This window comes from Chiloscyllium plagiosum, unplaced genomic scaffold, assembly GCF_037043375.1.
Source record: "Chiloscyllium plagiosum isolate Xiang-an unplaced genomic scaffold, Cpla_swu_hap1 HiC_scaffold_31, whole genome shotgun sequence".
Lineage (NCBI taxonomy): Eukaryota > Metazoa > Chordata > Chondrichthyes > Orectolobiformes > Hemiscylliidae > Chiloscyllium > Chiloscyllium plagiosum.
Window position 1 is genome coordinate 36,181,860 of NW_028270169.1, and position 16,952 is coordinate 36,198,811.

Below are 16,952 nucleotides of genomic sequence, written 5' to 3' on the forward strand. Positions count from 1 at the left end.
TGAGTGAAAATCCTGGAATTCCATCCCTGATGTATTGTGGGTCAAGCCACAGCACATGAACTGCAGCAGTTCAAGCAGGCAGCTCATCACCACCTTCATCAGGGTAGCTAGGGACAGCAGTAAAAAATACTGGCCAGTCAGCAATGCGCACATGCACCAGTGAACAAAACAAAACACCACATCAAATATGTGGTTTAATGTGATTCTGGCATACTATCAGCTCATTTTAACATTTCTGTGAGTTAATGTACAAACAATATTGAATTGATTTGCATTATTTATTGTCACGTGTATTCAATATAAAATGCAGTGAAAAGTGTGTACCATCACACTGCGTAGGCACCATTCTCATTAATTTGAAATAAAATAAAGAATAAAGAAAGATAACTAAAAGAGAGTCCAATTTTTCCTTCTCGCTGCTACAGCCCCGCTCCGGGCTACATGAGGACATGTGATGCTGCCACAGAGTCCCACTCCAGGCTACATCAGCCCACACCATACTGCCACAGAGACCCACTTCAGGCTACACCAGCCCATGCCATGCTGCCCCAGAGTCCAAATCCAGGCTACACCCCCACATCATGCTGCCCGAGAGACCCATTCCAAGCTATACCAGTACACACCATACTGCCACAGAGTCCCACTCCAGGCTACCCCAGCACACGCCATGCTGCCTCAGTCTCCCACTCTGGGCTACACCAGCCCATACCATACTGCCACAGAGACCCACTCTGGCCTACACCAGCCCATACCATACTGCCCCAGAGTCCCACTCTGGCCTACACCAGCCAATACCATACTGCCCCAGAGTCCCACTCTGGCCTACACCAGCCTATACCATACTGCCCCAGAGTCCCACTCTGGCCTATACCAGCCTATACCATACTGCCCCAGAGTCCCACTCTGGCCTACACCAGCCCATACCATACTGCCCCAGAGTCCCACTCCGGGCTAGACCAGCACAGACCTGATTCCCCAGAGTCCCACTCCGGGCTACATTAGCACACTCCACATGGACACGAAAATCCCACTCCTGGTTTCACTGGTTGGCTGACTCCGTAGCCACTCTGCTCTGAATGTGCCACCGCTCCAGACCTCACCAAATAGTGATCTTTATAAGGTAGGTTTGAGCGAAAACTATATAAAACTGAGAAAAGAAGAAGGGGAAAAAATGCAGAAGTAAAGAAAAAGCAGTTGAAGAGGACAAGCCCGGAGACAGGAGCCTGCACGCTGTATCATTAAGGTTAGATGCCTTCTGACTGCATTATGAGGGTTGATTAAAGAGCTTAGTTCTCTTCTCTGCAAGCAGAACTGTCCTAAGAGGATATTTGACAGAGCTTTTCAAAATCCTGAGCAGGCTGGACAGAGTAGCTAGGCAGAAAGTGTCCCCACTTGTAAAAGGAACAAGAACAAGTGGGCATAGATTTAAAGCAATCTGCAAAAGCAGCACGGGGTGCAGTGAGGAAAATCTTTTCCACTCAGCAGGGAGTTAGGGTATGGAATGGACAGCCTGAAGTGTGGTGGATGAAGGCTCAATTTAGCCATTCAAGAGGGCACTGGATGATTATTTGGATAAAAGTAATGTGCAAGAGTTTGGGGAAAAGCAGGAGATCGACACAAAGTAATCCTGCTCATTTAACAAGCCTGTATAGGCACGATGGCCAAATGGTCTCTTCTGCAGTTTTACACCATGATTCTGCATTTGACCAGCTTCTCTTGTGCCAACTTGATTCATTCTGTGAACATCCAGTTTGACTCTGAATTGATTTGATTGGGTTTATATTGACAACCTCTAATTCCAATGGTACCCTCTCTGCACAAGCCAGCACAAGGTTCTAACAGTATCTGCTAGTTGAGACACAAGCATATGTCAAACAGACATATAGTTTCACTCCCATACTCTTTACACAGCTTACAAGCATATAAATAATTTATTTTTGTAAGTTACAACTAAATCTGCTTCCACCACCTTTCGGGCTGTACGTTCTAGACCAGGAACCTGTCTGCACAAAAAAAAATTCTTCTTTCCAGATTTTTTTTGCCAATTATCTTAAATTTGTGCCCTCTGGTTACCAGCCCTCCTTATAATTGCTGCTATTTTAAATGTGCTATTTTGCCAGTGTTAAGATAACACCAATTGCAAAGCTTTCATTTCAATTAATTTGTTAAAAGGACATGCTGACATTTGGAAAAAAAAAATCTATTTGTCCAGCATTATTTCTGTTTTCTGAATTGTGCAAATTTAATCATCTATTCTGAAATTACAGGAGTTAGTCACAGGTTTTCAATGACGTTCTGACCACCTTCACAAGGGAAATCAATTTTCACCAGTATTATTTTGCCTTGTTAGAAGCAAGACATAGTGACTAATGCTTAACTTAAAACAATACACTATCTGCCCTCCTCAGCTGAATTGATGATAGCAAATGTACAAATGTCATTGTGTCCATGGAAACGACACACTTTGAGGAGTGACTGTTCGCTAAACAGCATCCAAATCATTCAAACACATCCAGCCGCATTTAATGGTTATTTCGAGGTCAGTCATGAGCACATAACCACAAATTCAAATTTGCAATTCAAAAATTACAAAGAACTGCAAAAACCAACTTTCACACCTTGAAGTGGATATTAACTTTCTGCAATGGATCTGAAGTCAATGTAGTAGCAATGGAAGCAGTCTGCCAATTCACTAATACTCATTTGACACAACCACCCTGTCAAAATCAACCTCATTCTAGAGATATACTTTTTTTTTATATTATGCATTAGTTCCCAAGTATTTCACAATCATAAATCTACAATGATAAACAGAGTGAAACTTGAACAGTTAATAAGAGAATTATAGAACAATTCATTCTCACAGACTGAAATGTCTGTGGCTTGTGCTATTTCATTTGGCTACATTCAGATCCTACTTTTTTGGTGTCATGTTGTCAAGGAAGACCTTAACAGGTTCTTTATTGGAGAAGAATTACAAGCCTCATAAAAGAAGATAGCAATATGAACATATCCCCATGATCTTCAGATCGTGTAGTAATTGTTCTGCACTCGGACAGGAACAGCTCAAATGCTTGATCAGTCCCCTATGTGGAACAAATAATCTTAGAATCAAAGAGGCTGATCTTGACTTTGCACAATAGCATGAAGTAGGTGACAGTGAGTCAGCAGCCTGCTCTACATCTCTACTGACACTTATTCTTATTGATTTTCAATCTGACTGAGGAAGAAAGAATTTTGCTGCTTCACAAGGTGAGTAAACCTAGTGGCCTCCATAACAATCTTCAAACATTTTTAAGATGTACTTTGTTGGTTTGTTCTGCTGGTCTTCTTAGTGTAGTCTATCATTCAATGGTCAATATCACTGTGGCCATTAAGTTTATAAATTGCAGCCTGCCACCTCACTCCCCACCAAACTCTGAACAATACCACCCATGGTCCAAATCTGCTTGATAACTAACACTACCCAAAGTGCAACTGAGGCAGATTGGTTATTTGCCATAGTAGAGCTGAAAATGTGTTGCTGGAAAAGCGCAGCAGGTCAGGCAGCATCCAAGGAACAGGAGAATCGACGTTTCGGGCATAAGCCCTTCTTCAGGAATGAAGAAGGGCTTATGCCCGAAACGTCGGTTCTCCTGTTCCTTGGATGCTGCCTGACCTGCTGCGCTTATCCAGCAACACATTTTCAGCTCTGATCTCCAGCATCTGCAGTCCTCACTTTCTCCTATTTGCCATAGTAACCTAATTTGATTTGGATCACTGTACAATGACTCACTTTGTATCGAGTATACAGTGTAGATAGTGCACAGCATATTATTGCCCCAATTTTAAAAAAGTGTCTGGTTTTCAACTGGGGCTGTTGAGGAGCAGAAATCTAAGATATCCAAAACATTTTTCAAAATTACCTCACAGCCCTCAGTCACTGCTCTGCCACATTCTCCTGCCCCAGAAATGTCAGGGCCTCACTGTCTGGTCACACACTTGAACAGGAGTCCCTTAGATGCTGTTCCCGATGCCACTCATGAGTTATTCCTGGTATGTACTATTCACTCATTCCCCCCAACTCAAAGCATGTTCTCATCGGTTTTTAGATTGCTCAGTTGTAAATATTAATATTATGAATGGGAGGAAGGAAGCAAGATATCTTTACAGATTAATTTACTACTACATGAAAATCATAACCATTATTTCACCACAGCAATACCATTCATGACAAATAGTGTTTCCCAGCAAATTCTACAAGCTTGTCACCCTGTGAAGAATGCAGCTCCCGCTGAGCTGAGTGGCAGAAGAAACAAAAATCAAGAACAGTCAAGTGCTTTTCAACATCAGTGCCAACCATCTACAGCAATTACAGAACAAAAATCATTACAGCATCTCAAACTGCCATAAACGACACTAGCAAATTCTCACTAGCCATCCTACAATTGTATTTTTCATAAGAGATGAACAATTACTTTGGATTTCAAAATTATAAAATATTATTAAAGTACAATGAAGCAATGACAACATTTTCATTCCCTCTGTATGTCTTCTTTATTCTACAGGATTTGCAGGTGCCAGTGTTGGACTGGGGTGGACAAAGTTAAAAATCACACAACAGTAGGTTACAACCTGGTGTGGTGTGATTTTTAACCTTATTCTATAGGTATGTACAGTGACTGACCAAGCAGAAAATATTCTGTTCTTAATATTTGTACTGAAACTGTAGGTGTAATCATTACATCTGAAGTAGGAACAGAGGGGTTAATATTAGGAGAGTTAAAATTGAAGTGCTTGATAGTCTTGAAGTAAAGGGTGCAGTTACACTTGATTTCCTCCTAACATGATGAGATGCATGACCAAGAGTGGTTTGGGGAACGTTAATTTAGCAGTTGTAATACTCTATGAAAGCACATTTATTCAGGGCTATACAGAGCAAAGAGATAAGAAAAACTAGAGGCAGTTTAAAGATAGTTGAGTCACCTTGGAAACTAGCAGACCCAAGACTAAAGGTTGAAATAACAAGGGTCTGCAAGAAGTTGAGAATTATAAATATCTGCTGAAAACTCTTACATTACCGTAAATTTCTTTGAATAATCAAATCTTCTCCCTTGTCAAATTCAAATTTGCTTTCTTCACTCACATAGATTTGAGGGTGGCTATTTTTCACCATAACAATATCTTGTTTTATGTCAAAGAATAAATAGACAAATTATTTTGTGCAAAACGAAATGAGTTTGTAATATGAATGCATGCAACCAGTAATGGTCCTATGGTTACATATTAACTCCAGTGGTATCAAATATTCATAGATATATTTTATATTTTTACAGAACTGTTGGCATGCCACTAGAGTCATTGCAATATCACAGAAATCATGAGTACGCTTTTATAACAGCAGACTTCCTGATGCAAACTTACAACTGTACCTCATGTGGTGCAAATCAATCATTGCCGCACTCTGCAACTGAAATCAGACACTAATCTGATAAGCAATGCAATTGTTCATCTCCTACATCAAAGTATCAAACAGACCTTGTCGCTATGTGACACTGCACAAGATTTTAAAATGCGGATACTACCAAAATGTATCTAAGCAAATAAATATCTTACCTGCCAAAATATGGAGTCTATTGTGCTGCCATGAAAACCTTCCCGCACCTCAGATGACAATAGTTTAGGGCCGAGTATCGTCATGAATTCATCAAAGTCCACTTGCCCATCACCTGCGATACACAATGAGTTAATAATCAGTCTTGTTAAAGCTCCAATTTTGACAGTTTTCTTCTTAGGATAGTGGAATCAACATCATGTTCTGTCATGAGATTTTCCCTAGACTCCCACACTTAACATCTAAGTCCATTATAACTCCCCAACTCACTCAACTGAACTCCTTTTAGCTGAGGGAGCAGTGCAATGAAGAAGGGGTATAAAATGTATGAAGAAATGTTCAGGGTAAAAAAGATGCATTTATCTTCCTGACTACTTTGTTGCTGGTAGATTCTTTCAATATGCATGTGTAAGGTCATCCAATGGAATTCCAGAGTTTGGTGCGCTGTAACCTGGCTATGGATGATACCATCAACCAGAAAGATGAGTTGACGGGTCAATTGATCGCAACATTAAGATGCTACAGGTGCAAGTGGAAAAGGCATGAGAGGAACACACAACTTCAGGAGTCACAATTAATAGCTTTGTTATTTTTATATTTCTATTAAAAATTGCAATTTGCTCCAGCATACAGTGACAAACAATCCAGAATGTATGCATATATTTATCAAGGTACATGGGTATACAGCCCACACAGATTCAGCAAACTCCATCAGTTCTCTCACGCTTCTACTCTTTTGCTTCATTGTTTTGTCATTGTCCATCCCAGACAATCTTGGCCACACTGAAGCCAGCTGTTACATGCTATGATGGCAAACACAGCGCTGTTATGATTGCCAGCATCCCACTAGCACCTTCTAAGAGCATGGGCAATAAGTTCAAGCAAGTGCTGGGCACCTTTGAACCAGGAAACCCAATTTCTCATCAATAGCTTCAGGCACTAAAGGACAACCCTCCCACCCTCTTCATGTAATGCAGGTTAATTGCAGGAATCCAGGTGCCCCAATCAGTGTTCCATCACTAAAACAAATGGACAGGCACTCCAGTCCCACACATTAGATATGCTTATTTTTAAAATCTGCACTAATACTGTGTTCTAAACTAAATCTGAGGCAACACCTTGTACAAGCTTGATCTTATATTTCTTTATCTTTGTTATCAACTACAGCATACACTTAGCCTGTTGCTCTATAAACAAACATAAACAGCCCCGGTCTGCTGAATTCATTTGTTCCTTTAGCCCATCCAAACATCACTACATAAATGCTTTTCTGTTTACATTGTTTTTCCACATAACACTCTTGCGCTTAAAGCCTACCACTTTACAGTTAAGTAACAAAACACTGTATCGACTATTGATTTGTGATTAAGATTAGTCAGGAGCCTGTCCTCCATCTTAGGTCAAAAATTCCTTTCAAACATCCCAAACACCATTAAAACAAACACATTGGCAACCTTTACCCTTCTTTAAAAGAAAATACTCTTTTGATGCAATGACTGTTAGATTGAGCAGCTGCTTTCAGTAATAACAATTTAATGAGAAGCTTAGTGATATATTTCCCATTGTATATTTTTAAAGTATACTTATTTCCACTGTCAGCTTTCCAATTATTAGCTTTTTTTACTCTGAAGTTATTAAATCCTGAATTCAAAAACTGTGTCTTATATATCTTTGCATACAAGCTGCGATAAAGTTAATTTGAAAAGAAAATTAGTGCGATGCATTACTGCTGATTGCTCTCTGCCTGTTAGCACCTCATACTATTGCTTGTTTTATAATAAGGTTCATTCAGTCTCCACCACTGATGGTCTGTGTGTTGGTATTAATGTAATTTGCTTTTAATAACTTTTCAGATGTTGAAAGGATCATACCATTGCCATTGACCAAGTCCGTAACTAATATTACCTGTACCACACTTCCTAAAATCTCAATTGCATAGCTTTCAGAACATTTCAACTTGATGAAACAATTAGTTCTACATTAAAAATAATATTTACAATTTATACAACAGAAACTCTGCATGTCTGTGACAAAGAACTCTGGAACTGGAGTCTGAACTCTGTTAACGGCAGTATGGCCATCAATCCATGTCTATATTTCTGAGGGTCCCCTGGTCTTGTTTCAGAGAAACAGGCTATGCCATAACAATGTGACCAGTGCAAAGTGAATGTCAGTCAGCCTCAACACAACATGATTTTTATTACAGTCAACACCGAGCAGTGCAGGCTGTAACCCATAGCCAATTAGAAGTGGCTAACTGTGTGAAGCAATTGCACTTTAATAAGGACTACGTGTTGCGGGATGCTCTGAAGCTTGGGGCGGCTGCCGCCAAGGCGCGGTGGGGAAAGACCACTGTGTAAAGTCTGCCTGCCTAACGAAGAACAGGGGGCCCATGCAGTCATTTGGGCTCTGCTGACGCCTCAGCTAATTATATGGGCATATGATTGAAAAATTTACAGACCTGTATAAAAAAGGTTAAATTCTGATCTCTGTATGTACATGTTTACAGATGTATGGCATGACCAACTGTCCAGACCATTAAATTATTTTATGAATAAAGTATATTTTTGAAATAAAAAAAATTGCACTTTAATGAGATGTAAAGGACTGAGTTCCTGTTTCCACCCAGAGCACTTAACATACTGTAAATTACAATTTTATACTTGACTATTAAGGAAGTGAAAAAATGGCAAACATAGTTTTGGTCAAAAATGTATTAGCTGAAGGGTGATAAACAAAGCACACACAAATATTCCTTGCCTAGAGATGAAGACAGACTTGCATGTATTAGTCAATTTCCAGTGACAAAAGGAGAGTCTCAGGACCAGACATATTTATTCAGACGAACTGTGGTTAATTATCAAAGGATTGCCAGAAAAAGAAACCGGAAACGATTGGGAAACTTACCAAGTTTGGCAGCATCGGTGGCTCAGTGGTTAGCATTGCTGCCTCACACTATCAGGGACCTGGATTTGATTCCACTCTTGGGTGACTGCCTGTGTGGAGCTTGCATGCTGTCCCTGTGTTGACATTGGTTTCTGCCAGATGCTCGAGTTTCCTCCCGCAGTCCAAAGATATGCAAGTTGGGTGGATTAGCCATGCTACATTACCCCTGGTGTTCAGGGATGTGTAGGTTAGATGTGTTAGCCATGGGAAATGCAGGTGTTGCAGAGATGGGTCTGGGTATGCTCTTTAGAGAGTTGGTGTGGACCAATTGGGCTAAATGGCCTGTTTCCACACTGTAGGAGTTCTAAGAGAGAAATAAAGTTAACGTTTCAAGTCCAATATGACATCTTCAGAACAATACAGAGTCACATTAGACGTGAAATGTTAACTCTTCCTTTTTTGTAATTCATTCATAGGCTAGGCTAGCATTTATTGCTCATCCCTAATTGCCCTGACGGCGGTTAAGAGACAACCACATTGCTGTGGGTCTGGAATTACATGTAGGCTAGACCTAGTAAGGAAGACAGTTTCCTTCCCTAAAAGACATTAGTGAACCAGATGGATCTTTGCCACAATCAACAAAGGTCCCCAGGACATTATCCAGGTCTCTGGACTAACAGTGTTGCTGAGTTTCTTCAGCATTTTCTGTTTTTCTTTCGATCTCCAGCATCCTTGGTATTTTGCTTTTACATAAAGAGAACTAGACTCAGGTATGTGCATGTGATTGAGCACCATTTTAAATGTAAATTCTACCTTCAGTTTTAAGTAATTCTTTGACTTTAATATTTTAAGCATAATTTACAGCAATTTGAAAACAGGAAAGTAGTTAGTTGACATATAGGATTTTGTCTGCAGTACAGTCTAAGCAGTTGGGAGAGGGAAAACCAAGGTGTTCGGAAAGCCATCCTTGATGGGAGAGTGTAATTATAATTTTATACGATCAGCATAGGCACTTAAAGCAAAATAAAAATTATAATTTTATCTATCATTTAGGTAGCACCCATCATGACCTCCATTGTTCTGTAGTGCTAAATCTTATGTTATTTTGAGCTAAGTTTTACTTTTGTTGAGTATCACGGAGGTTTGCTCCCTGCAAGGCTGAACAATTCTACCTTTATTAAACTCATGCGATTAACTAACCACCCTGCCCCTGTGGCACACCTTGTGCCCAATTCTCACTCCATTCTACAGTTACAATTAAATTTATTGTCACATTTATACAAAAATACAGTGAAACGTGTTGTATCAAGTGCAAAACGTAATGTATTGCCATGGCTCCAGCACCATCTTGAAATACTGAATATAACACAAGGCCTTACTGCAATAGTGTTCAGCTTTCCCTCTTCTTGTTACCCCCCCCGCCCCCCCCCATTCCTCTGTTCTCTGCTCGATATCAGCCAGGCCCCAGGGTCTCTGTAATGGGCTCTGGGGTCTCTATAATGGTCTCCAGGGTCTCTGTAACAGGCTCCACGGTCTTGGTTACGTGCTCTGAAATCTCTGTAACGGGTATGGGGTATCAGTTATGGACTCTGGGGTCTCTGTAACTGGCTATGGGGTCTCTGTAATGGGCTATGGGGTCTCTGTAACGGGCTATGGGGTCTGGGTTATGGATTCTGGTGTCTCTAACTGACTCAGGGGTCTCTGTAACAAGCTCCACGGTATTGGTTACGTGCTCTGAAATCTCTGTAACAGGTCTGGTGTATCAGTTATGAGCTCCAGGTCTCCGTAACTGACTCTGGGGTCTTGGTTATGGGCTCCGGGGTCTCGGTTACGTGCTCTGGGGTATTGGTTACGGGCTCTGGAGTCTCTGTAACAGTCTCCAGGGTCTCGGTTACAGGCTCTGGGGTCTGGCTTACGGGCACCAGGACTTTTGTAATAGGCTCCAGGATCTATGTAATGGGCTCTGGGGTCTGGGTTATAGACTCTGGGATCTCTGTAACAGGCCCCGAGGTCTCTGTAACAGGCTCTGGGGTCTCTGTAAGGGCTCCAGGGTCTCAGTTACGGTCTACAGGTGTCTCAGTTATGGGGTCCAGGATCTCTGTAATGGTCGCTGCGGTCTATGTAACGGGCTCTGGGGTCTCAGTTATGGGCTCCAGGGTCTCAGTTACAGGCCTGTTACTGCTGTCGCACCCACTCCCACAACTGCTGCATCCAAGTTGGAGCCATGGAACTGGTCTCATACCTCCTAATCGCCCTCCGACACTCCTCCAGATGCTGATGCCAGTCACCATTTGCCAGAGTTGGTAAGACCTACCACACAAAAGGACCCATCATGCACCTGACACCCTTCAAAAGACCAACATCCCTGGCACCCATACCATCTTTAAAAGGCTACGCTGCACCCAGACAGGCATGATGACGCCCTGCTTGGTGACAGACAATAAAGACCAAGATGTCAGAGGTGAGGAAGTAAGCACCTCGGTTCTCTGACAGGGTTCTGGAGGTGCTGCTGGGCTGGGTGGTACTAAGAAGGGCCCATTCTCTTTCCTAAGGAATGGCAAGGGAGGCCATGCTCCTCGACCTTGCCTGTTCTGTCCAAACTTGGCATCCAGATCAGTGCTGCCTCGACAGTCTGAAGGAGCGGCCAGCAATGCAGAAAGAAGGACAATGACTTTCTCTGCTGTGCCAGGATTCAGAATGTAGAATGAACATTCTTTCATCCCCTACTCTCTGCTACCTCTGCTACAGCATTCAGCTCACACCAAGGATTGTGCTCAATCACTCTCACTATTCCATGAAACATCTTCCATCACTTACTCTCCCCAAATCCCTGACCTATTAATCCTGCATGGGCTGCCCACTCACTTAGGTCACTTCATCAATTTCCTGCTCCTTGGTCCAGTACTAACAGCTGTGCCACACACTTACAACTCACTTAGTTCTTCCCTTCCTTTCATGCAGGGTAAAACAACCACAAGAGGGCAGAGAATGAGTGGAGGGGTGCCCAACATGAGACTCCTCACCTCCTACATTGAGAGAATCCTCTCCCTCATAGAGAGGACCAGGAGCACTCCAATGGAGAAGCCCAGGCATCCATGAGTAAGTACCACTCTTCACTCTATTGCAACTCTCACAGTAGCCCCCGCTGTCAGCATCATTCACTGCACACTATTTCCAACTCCTGGCCACGATGCTTTCTCTCTCGTGTCTTGAAGGTGCCAGCGAGATAGCCACACTCTTGGCCCAAAGTGCCTGAAGGGGAGTTACTGCTGAGGAGAGAGGTGCCAAGGCCAAGGCTGTATTATCTGGACCCAGCTGGTTGAAGAATGCAATCCTCTGGTTGCCTTTATGGACATGTTGATGGCTGCCAATGGAAAGGCAGGTCCAACACCCTCAGGCTCTGCTGAATCGGACACAGAACCTGGATTCCATTGGCTGTGCTGCTGGTCCTCAGGACCAAACACAAGTTCACAAGGGAAGGAGGACCTGTTAGATCACTCCAGGTGTCCAGTCATCACATTGAGACAGGCAGATGGCTGGGGGCACCCAGCCAGAGAAGGAACTACATACAGCCCCTTAGAGGGTGCCTCTTAGGACATTCCAGAAGTGGTAGGGCCGTCCACCTTCACTCTGCCTGCCCACCTCCGGCCTCAGGTGGAATCAAGGGTTTTGCACCAGAATAACTGTGCCAGAGCCCAAGACTGATGGGTGACTCTCTCAGCTTGCCTGAGGACTACTCACTGAAGACTTTGCAATGTGACTGGCTGCACACTCAATGTGTTTGCCGTGAAAGCTGCTGGCACTGGAGCAGGTATCAGATTAACGTGGTGACGTGTTGTACTGTAAGACATCTGTCCCCTTGACTGAGGACGACTGTCCAGCAAGACAAGTTGCCTGGATCCCTGACTGTGCAAAGAGGAAAGGCAAGGCAAGTCAATGCAGGGAAGCTGTGGACATGCAGGGAGACCCAAAGAGAGTGTGTGCTGAGAGAGTGAGCAGGCAATGTGGAGATGCAGCCTGGTCCAAGCTGTTGTCTGGGTAACTGGCCCTCACAGCAAAGTTTCCTTTGTGCAGCCATGTGATGCTAGTTGCCAGTAGGAGCTGAACTTCATAAGCATTTTACAAGTGGATTGCTGAGAGGTTGGCAAGTTCCAAAGGGCAGTATCAGGTGCATGGTGCTGATGCCCATTGATCATGCCCTGTGATGTTGCTGCATGGCAACCAATATGTAAGCTCTTTGCGGCTAATGGTGAGTTGAAATAACCAGATAATAGCTTCATGTCACGAATTCTTGATGTCTACTTTGCTCATGATGGATGGTAGGAGAGAAAGCTGCATTTTAATGAGGCAAGATGTGAACTAACCAGGTTGTTTACAAACAATAAAAGGCAACTCGCTGCTACCTGACAAGTTAGTCTCATGACATTTAGAACTTGGTTAAAAATATGCAGCGAGTTGTTCCCAATATCAAGATAGACCTCGCTGACATTTCTCACAATTCTGCTACTTTTCCCACTATAGCCAATTTCATTCAGGGTCCTATAAGATTCTGCTTAAAGTGTTTGATGGCTCATGAGGTACCTTCAATCCAGTCACTGTTGTAACAAAGGAAACGCAAACATTTTCATACAAGTTCACACAAACAGCAATGTGCCATTGACCAATTCTCTCTGTACTGATTTGGTTAATATTGATGTTGATAAATATGGCCCAGGAACCACAGATAACACTCCTGCCCTTGTCTGAAATCATGTTATGGGTTCTTTGACATCCACCTCACCAACTGACAGGGATTTGGTTCAACATCTCACCCTAAAAGACAGGATCTGCATTAGTGCAGCACTCCCCCTGTACTAAACTGGAGGACCAACACAGCTAATGTTACACCAAATCATGAGATAAAAGTGCCAGAGTACAATGGGACCTTGATCAGGTGGTGTGATGGGGCGAGGAATGGCAAATAGAGCTTGATCTAGACAAACGTGAGATTCTACATTTTAGTAGGACAAATTAGGGCAGGACTTATACACTTAATGGCAGAGTCCTGGGGACTGTTGCCAAACTTATGCACCTTGGAGTGTAGGTTCATTGTCCTTGAAAGTGGAGTTGCAGGTAGAAGGATAGTGAGGAAGATGTTAGTATGCGTGCCTTTATTGGTCAATGCATTGAGTGTAGGAGTTTGGAAGTCACGCTGTGGTGGTGTAGGACATTGTTTAGGCACTATTGGAATACTGCATTCAATTCCAGCCTCCCTGCTGTCGGAAGGATGTTGTGAAACCTGAAAGGGGTTCAGAAAAGATTTACAAGGATGTTGCCAGGGTTGGAGGGTTTGAGCTCTAGGGTGAGGCTGAATTGGCTGGGGCTGTTGTCCCTGGAGCATCGAAGGCTGAGGTGCAATCTTATTGAGGGTATATAAAATCATGAGGGGAATGGAGAGGGTGAATATTCAAGGCATTTTTCCCCCCCAAGTAGGGAAGTCCAAAACTAGAGGGTATAGGTTTAAGGTGAGAGGGGCAAGATTTAAAAGAGACCTAAGGGGCAACGTTTTCACACAACGGGTGGTGCAAGTCTGGAATGAGCTGTCAGAGGAAGTGGTGCAGGCTGGTACAATTACAACATTTAAAAGGCATCTGGAAGGGTTTTGAAATAGAAGGGTTTAGAGGGATATGGGCCAAATGCTGGCAAATGGGACTAGATTAATTTAGGATATCTGGTCAGCATGGACCGAAGTGAGACTCTAAGGAAGTGAATGCAGGTGTAAGATCTTTTGATATTGCACAAATCTGGTCAAGGTCGCTTACAGTTTACTCAAGTAGTCAGAGATGTTACACATACTTTACATGCACATTACAGACTGGAGCTGCTCAGAGTGATGGTAGAGGCTGTAACTTTCTGTCCATCACAAGACTGACTGAATTCCTTCACTTTTTGCAGCTGCCATGAGTATGCATTTGAAGGTTGATACTCAAGCCTGTTTTGACCTGTAATGAAATCACCATGCTTCACCATGACATGCTGGAGGTTTCTGGGTCAGAAGCAGTGATGCTACCCTCTGTGCCACATGGAGAACTTCTTGAAATTTTTCCCAAAAAGTTTTACTCCCCAAGAGAACATGAAGAGGAAGAGTCATAATACTCATCACTCAATCAAATACAGCAGAAATTGGAGGATGTGAATACAGCTGAGGTTACTATTCTAATTAGACATTCATGAAATGAGACACACTGACGTCCAGTCATTCAGATTAATGGCAGTCAGAGATATTCAGTTGATTATTTGATACTCTTTAAATTTCTGACTTTAAATGTAAATTTATAAGTATAGAATGAAAGACAAAATAAGTCTGTAGGATTAATGCATTAAGTCTGAAATAATTATTAGAAATATTAATATAAACAATACCTTTGCAAACTAATGAAAAGATGACAGAAAATTAACAGGGACAGCTTAATTAAAACAAATCTTAATTTGATATGCAAATTGTCTTTGCAGTTGTGAAGTGGGAGATGGCACAGGATAGGGTGACACTTGGCACACAAGATGGCAGCTGGATCACAATTTGGAGAGAGACAGCAGAGCAAACACAGACACCTCTCTCTACAAGAATCTCAGGGAGTCCCTCTCCCACTGCAACTCCCAGGTCATTTCCTCTGCCCTGCAGCTGTACTCTTTGCTACCTTCCCCCACCCTCCTCCCCAACCTATCACCTTCATCCCCACCCCCATTCACCTATTGTACTCTATGCTACTTTCACCGCACTCCCACCCTTCTCTCATTCATCTCTCCATCCTTCGGGCTCTCTGCCTATATTCCTGATGAAGGGCTTTTGCCCGAAACATCGATTTTCCTGCTCCTTGGATGCTGTCTGAACTGCTGTTCTTTTCCAGCACCATTCTAATCCAAACACAGACACTGCGTGGGGCCACCAGAATACCAACACAATGCACTCACAACCTAAGTTGATTAGTTTAAGGCGGCTGTGGGAAAAGAATACACATGAGTACTGCCTGCTGAAGTGTCTGGGTCCAGCCAACACCTTTGATAGAAATGCTAACAGTTTGATACAGACTCAATACAAAGTGTTAATAGCCAGGGCTGCAGTAATCATCCTTTTCAGGAAGAGCAATTAGCGCCCATTACTACAGCAATGGACTTCCGCGCAGACATTGAAACTGACAACGACCACACTGAAATTAACAAAGGCTGCGCTGGAACTGACAATGACTGCACCAAAACTATCAACAATTCTGCAATGTTTACAATAAACAAACTATGTTACAGAGACAATTATCTCATCACTGACCTATTATATCACAAAATGTATAAAAGTATCTTGACATGTGCTCTGGGTTGAGAGAAGACTCGCAGCTGCCCACTGTGCTGTGGGTGCCTTTCTCTACCTGGAGCTCCGTGTCTCCTTGTACAATAAACTCTGTCGTCGAACCCTGACTCTGACTCCGAGGCTGGTGATTTTTCCCACAACAGCTGCACCTGATTGACCAAATTCAAAATACCAAAAACCTAAAGTATTTAACACACATCAAGATTTTCACAGTGTTGTGTGCTTTTATGTTTCACTTTTATTATTATTGGTGAATTAATGAAAGAATGAAATAGTTTCTTGCAAATCTGTATTTCACAATAGAACAAATCTCCACTTTACAACAGAGTGAAATTCACTTGAGATCTGGGGCAGGAATTTTGGACATCAATAAGGGTGGGAACTCAAACTAGTACTGCCAACCAATGTGCCGGTTTTAGGTCAAAATTAATGAGGAGGGTTGATCCCATCATGTGGTTCCCTGAGCAAGCTGTCAAAGCTATTTGGCAGATTGCCTCATCGCCAGAAGTTTCCAAAGAGCACCAAAATGTAGCTTGGCTGTTGATAAGAAGGGCACTAACCATCAGATCCTTCATGTACACCCAGACTCTCTGCAGCACCCTGCCCTCAGGGCAGCTTAGTGGGGAGATGGTAGAGACTGAGCATCTCCTTCTGGAACTTGCCTTTGCAAAGAAGGTCTGTAGAGATTACTTACAGTGTGGAAACAGGCCCTTCGGCCCAACAAGTCCACATCGACCTGCCAAAGCGCAACCCACCCAGACCCATTCCCCTACATTTACCCCTGCCCCTAACACTATGGGCAATTTAGCATGGTCAATTCACCTAACCTGCACATTTTTGGACAATGGGAGGAAACCGGAGCACCCAGAGGAAACCCACACAGACACGGGGAGAATGTGCAAACTCCACACAGTCTTTGTTTGCAACTGCAGGGAATGTCAAATTACAATGCACACTTTTTTTATTAGCAAAGACAGTATAGAATTGGTTAGTCCCTTGTGTTGTACATATTATTGCAATAAAAAAAAAAGTTTTTGGTCGTAATTGTGGTGGGTGGGTGAGGAATGGCATCAGTTTTGGCTGTACCATTAAATTGGGAGATGTGGGCATAAAGGGAGCACAGCTGTGGGG

General features: G+C 42.8%; 1 protein-coding gene across 1 annotated transcript in view; it reads right to left on the minus strand.

The window, feature by feature from the left end:
* LOC122564218 (calcium-binding protein 8) overlaps positions 1 to 16,952 on the minus strand; it is a 367,727-nt gene that overhangs the window by 275,261 nt on the left and 75,514 nt on the right. The window contains exon 4 of the mRNA XM_087977417.1: positions 5,596 to 5,708. Within this exon, the coding sequence (XP_087833543.1) occupies positions 5,596 to 5,708 (113 nt within the window). The remainder of the gene's footprint in view (positions 1 to 5,595; positions 5,709 to 16,952) is intronic.